General features: G+C 43.1%; 2 protein-coding genes across 2 annotated transcripts in view; one reads left to right on the top strand and one right to left on the bottom strand.

The window, feature by feature from the left end:
- Positions 1-1976, bottom strand: part of LOC118407720 (zinc finger protein 629-like) — a 2447-nt gene extending 471 nt beyond the window's left edge. Inside the window, exons 1-2 of the mRNA XM_035808239.1 lie at positions 1879-1976; positions 5-1068 (exon numbers count right to left, since the gene is read on the bottom strand). Of these exons, the coding sequence (XP_035664132.1) occupies positions 5-1066 (1062 nt within the window). The 5' untranslated portion in view covers positions 1067-1068; positions 1879-1976. The remainder of the gene's footprint in view (positions 1-4; positions 1069-1878) is intronic.
- The window catches only part of LOC118407709 (zinc finger protein 501-like), a 482642-nt gene that overhangs the window by 75966 nt on the left and 397757 nt on the right, over positions 1-8919 (top strand). The window lies entirely within an intron of this gene.

The raw sequence follows: 8919 nt of genomic DNA, 5'->3' as shown, positions 1-8919 counted from the left end.
GTGCAGCAGAATAGTCGCACTGGTCACACTTGTAGGGTCTCTCTCCAGTATGGGTTTTCATATGTCGAGATAAGTGGGACTTCTTAGCTGTCCTGTATTCACACTCCCCACACATGTAGGGTTTCTCACCGGTGTGATTTGCTAGATGTTGGTCCAAACTTGATTTCCGTGCGGCGGAATAGTCACACTGGTCACACTTGTAGGGTTTATCTCCTGTGTGAGTTCTCATATGTTTGGATAAGTCAAATTTTTGTGCTGCAGAATAGTCGCACTGGTCACACTTGTAGGGTCGATCTTTTGTATGGGTTCTCATGTGTCTGGATAAGTCGGACTTTTGAGCTGCCCTGTGCTCACACTCCCCACACTTGTAGGGTTTCTCTCCTGTATGGGTATTCATATGTAGGGATAAATGGTACTTTCGAGCTGTTTTGTACCCACATTCTCCACACATGTAGGGTTTTTCACCAGCGCGTTTTACCACATGCCTTCCCACATTGCCTCTGCTCTCCTGTACCAGTGAGGTTGATGTGTTGTCAGGTTGGGGAAAGTTCACATCACACGTTTCCTGCTGCAGGCCCATGTCTGCTGTCTGGGTCTCCCTGCTCTCCTGTACCTGTGAGATTGATGTGTTGTCAGGTTGGGGAAAGTTCACATCACACGTTTCCTGCTGCAGGCCCATGTCTGCTGTCTGGGGCTCCTTACTGGCACGCTCCTTCCCAGGGTGCCAAGCACACAGGTCTCCAGTAGAAACCTCACAGCTGGACTCTTCCATTTCTGCTTTTACACTGCACGTTTCGTCCCTTTTCTCGTCCTGCTGCCGTCTCGTGTCTGTTGTCTGCTCCCAAATGTTGTAAGTCTCGTTCCAAGGATGTCCGGTTGGTTGGGTTGCACCGAAGTAGTCGTAGGTTTCCTGGTCCTCACTGTACGTTTCCTGAAACAGCACGTTCTTTTGCCCATCCTGTTGCCATCCAATGTCTCCTGTCTCCTCCTCTTTGATGTGCGTCTCGTTCGCAGTTTGTTCCGCATGAAGCTCTTTAACGGGAGGCACACGTGTGAACTCCGCCATCTCTGAAATGATGGTAAAACATATGGGTAAAATACATTAATTCATGTACGTCATTTGCACACAAGCAAGGGTTCAGATTTGACACAAGAAATTATTTTGTCCAACTAGTGGACCCGATTTAGCACCCCGGGTGTGTTTCCAGTGGTTTGCCAAGTATTAGTATTGCATTGTCAGCAGTCTCAGTACAAAAAAAAACAAAAACAGTCGGATATATCCTACCTATATATACTATACTATATCAAGGAGGTTGAAAGAGGGGGTAGTCCTGGCTGTTTGTATACAACTGAACAAATAAATAAATAAATAAACAAATATATACAGGGGATTCAACAGCCTAGTTCATGATTCTTTTTTACAGGCACTTACTGACTCACATACTAAAAGCAAATAATATATACATAGATCACAGCAACATAGACACATAAAAACATAAAGATATACATACACAGACACCTCAAGAGCTTTATTATCTGATGATTGATTGATTAATTGATTGATTCCAACGTAGGCTTTGTGGTAGAATTTAGGGGCCGACGTTAGAATGGTGCTAGAATAATGGAAAAGACGGTATACAGAAAAACACTGATTACATCAAAGGTATCAGTCATGTGAACCATAATCAATAATCATCCAAGCAAGATTCGTGATGCAGCATCTCTGACCGTATATGAAGGTGCAAATCTATATTTTCGCCGTTACATCACTCATTACTACCCCCCCCCCCCGACTACCGATCGTAAACACACTTCTATTCTAGTTTACCGCTGAACTAGCACCAACCAGGAATATTGGACGACACTCAAAGGCCTTACCTGTGTGTCTATGGTGTTTAGTGGTCTGTACGACGTCTGGAATCACGTAAATATCGCGTAAGTTTGGACGAGATGAGCACCAAAGACGACGGCATAAAACAAAATGGCGGATATCAGCTCATGAACGGGGCAAAAGTCAGAGGTCACAAACCTGATATTACATGCCAATGGGTCAAATGAAAGTTCACCGCATAACGCTCTACTCTCGTGGTTTTGAGCCCATCAAAGGCTTGTGTTTGGTTCCTGCATTAAGATACAAAAGAAAAAAGAGAACTCGCCAAAAGACTCAAGTCTTCAGTCTAGATGGGGCAATGGGCGGGGCATCAAATATGCTGTGTCTTTCAGTTCCTTTTGGCACGGCAGCCATGTTTTCTCAGCAGTAGGGCTTACAGCTGACCTTTGCGACCTCACCACAGTTCCAGGTATAAGCTATTTCGTACAGTACACTACGCATGTGCGAGCAACATGAAATCTGAGCAATATGCCAAAAGTTAAAGAACAATGAACGTAAACATTCCGCCATTTTGAATGCGCCATTACCATCTGGATACTGTTACGCAAAGGGAACAATGTTTACTTCTCATGGGCCTTCACCTTTGACATAATACCCAGGATTCCTCTCACCCGTACATGCGTACTCTGCAAAATACCTTATGCAACACCTAGCATTTTCATTGCGCCCAAGTTTTCTCAAACGTACGGAGCTATTACCGCGCATGAAATCCCCGTCGCGGTACATCGTGCGATGTATGTTACCAGGGCCTTTTCACCAATTTTTCCTTAGTTTGTGATGTGAGGCTTTCACTTCTAGGCCCAATCAGGCCAAGTAAAAAAAAACGGCTGATGCACACAGCGTTTTTGTTTAATTCACATTGAGAACTCATGGAACCTCCATACCGTATCAGCCACACGGTGATTTACATCATTTACCCGGACGGGAGACCTGGCGCATCCCCGTCTTGTAATTATACTCCGTAAGGGGCAGTGTAACCCCGTCGCGTGTATACATGTGCGAACATGTGCGATCACGTCGACCGATGATGATGATGATGAACCAAAATAACGCAACTATTGGATATAACCGACCCCCTTTGTAACACTGCTAAAACAATGCAGTTAGAATCATTTCAATAGACAATGTAAATCAACACAGAATCAATGGCTTTGTTTTATTTACATCCCTTTATTTTGATGATGATCTTTACCAAACTGCATCAAGTTCTCAATCATGTAAAAGATATTGCTATCAGATGAAAAATACAGAATAAGCACTCAGAATACAAGGAATACTAAGTACACAATGTAAGCAATACGCAATGTTCTTATTATTATATATGTATATATTATGCTGCGAGATGTTGCAAACGTAAAGTTGTTTTTTCGAACAAATTAGACTAAAATGAATAAAAAACACCAATGCCGAAAACGTTTAGATACTTCCGTGACATCTACGATTTCTACAATTCTTTAAGAAAAAGGAATAGTCGATTTTAACAGGAAACATAAATCTATGCGTACTAAAACTATCTTATGTACAGAATCTACAACTATTAAAGTATCAGGTGCAATTTGACTTAAGCATTAGTTCAAACTAACGTCTTGAAAGATTTCCTATGAATCTAACCAGGCTATCTGAACATGTCTGCCTCTAATGTAAATTCCCTTTCTACAGAGTAGTTATCGGGCCCTGGTATAGACTGACAACAGATAATGTTTTCACCCCTGGATGCGATTTGTTTTTCTAAATGACCGTTCACGTTTTAAAAGGCAAAAACGTTGTATGCTGTACATTTGTCACACACGTAGATGTAGGTTCTTTGGTTTGTCTTGTCAAATATTTCAGGAGATGAGATTTCCTAGCCGCAGTTTAGTTTTAGATTGACGTCATAAGGTTCTTTTCCTGTGTGTGTTCTCATGTGTTGGGCTAAATTAGACCGTCAAGTTGCTGTTCTCACACATGAAGAATTTCTCACCGGTGTGCTTTGTTAGATGCCGGCCTGTCCAAAGTGGACTTCTCTGCGGCGGAAAAGTCACACTTTAGGGTTTTTCACCTGTATGCGTCCTCATATGTCGGGCTAAGTCAGACTTTTCGGCTGTCCTATGACCACACTCCCCACACATTTAGGGTTTCTCACCTGTGTGTGTCATTAGGTGTCGGTCCAAAGTACATTTCTGTGCAGCAGAATAGTCGCACCGGTCACACGTGAAGGGTTTTTCCCCTGAATGCGTTCTCATATGTCTGTATAAGGTGGACTTTCGAGCTGTCTTGTGCCCGCACTCCCCACACATGAAGGGTTTCTCACCAGTGTGTGTTGCTAGATGTTTGTCCAAATCGTCTTTCCGTGCTGCACAATAGTCACACTGATCACACTTGTAACGTCTTTCCCCTGTGTGGGTTTTCATGTGTCGGGATAAGGTAGACCTACCAGCTGTTCTGAACCCACACTCCCCACACATGTAGGGTTTCTCACCGGTATGTTTTCGTATGTGTTTGACCAAAGTAGACTTATCTGCAGCAGAATAGTTACACTGGTCACACTTGTAGGGTTTTTCCCCTGAATGCTTTCTCATATGTGCGGATAAGATAGATCTAGTATATGCTCTGTATCCACACTCTACACACAAGAAGGGTTTGTCACCGGTGTGGTTTGCTACATGTTTCTTCAAATCATCTTTCCGCGCTGAAGAAAAGTCACAGTGGTCACACTTGTAGGGTTTTTCTCCTGTGTGGGTTCTCATGTGTTGAGATAACGTTGGTCTATAAGGTGTCTTGTACCCGCACACGTCACACACATAGCGCCCTCCGTCTGTGTGTTTTGCTAGATGTGCGTGCAAAGCAGATTTCTGTGCTGCAGAATAGTCGCACTGGTCACACTTATACGGTTTTTCTCCTGTATGGGTTCTCATATGTTGGGATAAATATGACTTAAAAGCTGTCCTGTACCCACACTCCCAACATATGTAGGGTTTCTCACTGTGTTTTGCTGCTATGTGTTGGTCCAAGTTGCCTTTTTGTGCAGCAGAATAGTCGCACTGGTCACACTTGTAGGGTTTTTCTCCTGTATGAGTTCTCATATGCCTTGCTAAGTCAAACATTTTTGTCGCCCTATACCCACACTCTCCACACATGTAGGGTTTCTCACCGGTGTGTTTTGTTGCTATATGATAGGCCAGACTGCCTTTCTGTGCAGCAGCATAGTCACAATGGTGACACTTGTAGGGTTTCTCTCCTGTGTGGGTTCTCATATGTTGGGATATGTGAGACCTATAAGCTGCCCGGTACCCGCACTCCCCACACACGAAAGGTTTCTCACCGGTGTGTTCAACCACATACATTCCAGTAATGCCTATGGTCTCCTGTACCTGTGAGGTTAATGTGTTGTCAGGTTTTGAAACGTTCACATCACACATTTCCTGCTGCAGGCCCATGTCTGTTGTCTGGGTCTCCCTGCTGTCACTCTCCTTCCCAGGATTTCCAAAAAGTTCCATCTCCTTCCCAGGATGTTCTCCGATACTAACAAATCCACAGCTGGACTCTTCCATTTCCGCTTTTACACCGCACGTTTCGCCGTTTGGAACGTCCCTTTCCTCGTCCTGCTGCCGTCCCGTGTCTGTTGTCTGCTCCCAACTGTTGTAAGTCTCGTTCCAAGGATGCCCGGGTGGTTGCGTTGCACCGAAGTAGTCGAAAGTTTTTTGGTCCTCACTGTACATTTCCTGAAACAGCACGTTCTCTTGTGCATCCTGTTGCAATCCAGTGTCTTCTGTCGGCTCCTCTTTGATGTGCGTCTCGTTCGAAGTTTGTTCTGCAGGAGGCACACACGTGGACTCCGCCATCTCTAAAACGATCAGAAGAAAATATTGGAAAGAAAAAGATTAATCCAAAACTTTTTTTTACAAACAGGGTGGAGGTGGAGGTTTTACACAAGAAATCCTTCTGTGTCCCTTTTTATATTTTATCTTGTATTTGCTGATAACAAGACTTGAATACCTTCCAGGGAATATAAAAAAATCGCTCGTAATTCTTCATTGCTTTTTTTTATCTGAGTAGCCTGGCGTGATAGCCCAGGTAGACAGTCCAGGTAGACAGCCAAGGAACCCCAGCCTTTTCCGTAAACCCAGCAGAACACACTATTTATCTGCCGCCCCTGGGTCTATAAAGTATTAGGATCGAAGTTAGTGAAGACTAGTAGGAAGCCTTGTGTGACAGATATTCAAGTACAATTGACCCCGTATACATCTCACACATGAATGCAATTTACAGTGACTGCCCCCCTCTCCACCAAAGCACACATCACAAACACACCCATAAATCCAAGTTACCGGTAAATAGCACCAACCAGGAAGCTTTACCTGTAGGTCTGTGGTGGTTAGCGGTCTTCACGATTTCTGGAACCCCCTAAAAACGCGTTAGTTTGGAGAAGGTGAGTAACGAAGACGATGATGGCAAACAAAATGGCGGGCGTAAGCTAAGACGGGGCAAAGGTCAGAGGTTACAATCCTGATACACGCTTTACAATGGGTCAAACCAGAGATAACCGCATAACCCTTTACTCTCGCGGTTTTGAGCCTAGCAAAACGTTCTACCTTGATTTGTATTTATCATTTTGTGTTACTTTTTTTTCACCTTAAGGCCAAATCAGGTGAAATCAGGCATGCGGGATGATATGCGCAGGATTTCTTATTCAATTGCAATTAAGAATTTTAAACACGGTAATGACGTTATTTGAATATGATTTAAATCCACAATCATTGTTGGCATCGTTTACTCTTCATTTTTTTTTTCAATCTTCATCTTTTCCATATTGAAGATATCTATATATATCTTACGCTAAAACTGCTACGGCAAAAAGGAAATCATAGACTTTGGATACACTTACTTTATTTTACTAGAATCAAAACCAAGTTACCAAATATTTTAGTATAATATAAATTGCTATCAGCTACAAATACTAAGAATACAAGTGCACGAACAGACGGCATGTACCAAGTACATGCATAATAACAGTATACATAATGTGCGTATTGTTGTAGATGTTATTCTTTCGGACAGATCAAAGAAATATAGAGATGTCTAAGAATGTTTACACTGAGCGAAAATGACACATAAATTGTAGATTATTTCCTCACAATAAAACAAGTACGCCTCGCTATACAGACACTAAAACTATCTAAAATGCAAAACTAACCACTGTGAGCCGTTGATGTGTATGTATACAGTACGTCAATTAGCCTAGGAGCTATTTTACACAAGCAGTCTATCTGGAACATTTGTCTTAAGCCCTGCCAGGCTTTTTGCATACGAGAAGTACACAAGGGTGAGATTTTCTTAGTCGCAAAGTAGTTACACTGATAACGAATATATGGCTTTCCTCCTCTGTGGGTTCTTATATACTTGACTTTTTTGGCATTTGAGTTGTTCTGTTCTAACACACTCCACACATCTAGGTCATTTTACTGGTGTGCTTTCTCACATGTCGGTTAAAGAAGGATTTGTCTGCAGCAGCAAAGTCACACTGGTCACACTTGTAGGGTTTTTCTCCTGTGTGGGTTCTCATATGTTGAGATAAGCTAGACTTGTTAGTTGTATTATACCCACACTCGCCACACATGTAGGGTTTCTCACCGGTGTGTTTTCTTATGTGCTTGACCAAAGCGGATTTCTGTGCAGCAGAATAGTCACACTGGTCACACTTGTAGGGTTTGACTCCTGTGTGGGTTCTCATATGCTTTGATAATGAAGATTTTTGAGCAGCTCTGTACCCACACTCCCCACACATGTAGGGCTTCTCACCGGAATGTCTGGTTTGATGGTTGATCAGAAGACGTTTTTCTGCTGCAGAATAGTCGCACTGGTCACACTTGTAGGGTCTTTCCCCTGTGTGGGTTCTCATGTGGCGGGATAAGTCAGACCTGTCAACCGTCCTGAACCCACACTCCCCACACATGTAGGGTTTCTCACCGGTGTGTTTTCTTAGATGTTTGTCCAAGTTGGATTTGACTACAGCAGAATAGTCACACTGGTCACACTTGTAGGGTTTCTCTCCTGTATGGGTTCTCATATGTATGGATAAGTCATTCTTTCTAGATGTTCTAAACGCACACTCCCCACACATGTAGGGTTTGTTACCAGTGTGTTTTGCTAGATGGTGGTGTAAAGCAGATTTATCTGCAGCTGAATATTTACAATGATCACACTTGTAGGGTTTTTCTCCTGTGTGGGTTCTCATATGTCTTGTTAATATAGACCTTTCTGTTGTCCTGTACCCACACTCCCCACACATGTAGGGTTTGTCACCAGTGTGTTTGGCTAGATGTAGTTTCAAAGCAGATTTCCCTGCAGCAGAATAGTCACACTGATCACATTTATAGGGCTTTTCTCCAGTATGGGTTCTCATATGTCGAGATAAGTGAAACTTCTGAGCTGTCCTGTACCCACACTCCCCACACATGTAGGGTTTCTCACCAGTGTGTTTTGATATATGTTGGTTTAAACTGAATTTCCGTGCGGCGGAAAAGTCACAATGGTCACACTTGTAGGGTTTCTCTCCTGTGTGGGTTCTCATGTGTCTGGATAAGTCAGACTTTTGAGCCGCCCTGTACCCACACTCCCCACACATGAAGGGTTTCTCACTGGTGTGTTCAACCACATACCCTCCCATATTGCCTTTGCTCTCCTGTACCTGTGAGGTTGATGTGTTGTCAGGTTGGGGAAAGTTCACATCACACATTTCCTGCTACAGGCCCATGTCTGTTGTCTGGGTCTCCCTGCTGTCACTCTCCTTCCCAGGATGTTCTGTGGGCTTACTCTCCTTCCCAGGATCTTCAGGACACTGGTCTCCGCAGAAAATTTCAAGACCGGAATCTTCCATTTCTGTGAGAGGGGTATGGATTGTGAAACAATTTATTTCATCTAGCAAAAGAAAACAGTATAATTCTGAATGATTAGACATGCCGACTTTCATGACCCCAGATGACTTCCAGAAAAAAAAAAAAAAATACATTTTTTCATGGCACGATAAGCTTGGATGTATATTGAATTCC

The sequence above is a fragment of the Branchiostoma floridae genome, unplaced genomic scaffold (genome assembly GCF_000003815.2).
Source record: "Branchiostoma floridae strain S238N-H82 unplaced genomic scaffold, Bfl_VNyyK Sc7u5tJ_1439, whole genome shotgun sequence".
Classification (NCBI taxonomy): Eukaryota; Metazoa; Chordata; class Leptocardii; order Amphioxiformes; family Branchiostomatidae; genus Branchiostoma; species Branchiostoma floridae.
The sequence above is the reverse complement of the archived record's forward strand: the minus strand, read 5'-3'. Positions and strand labels throughout refer to the sequence as shown.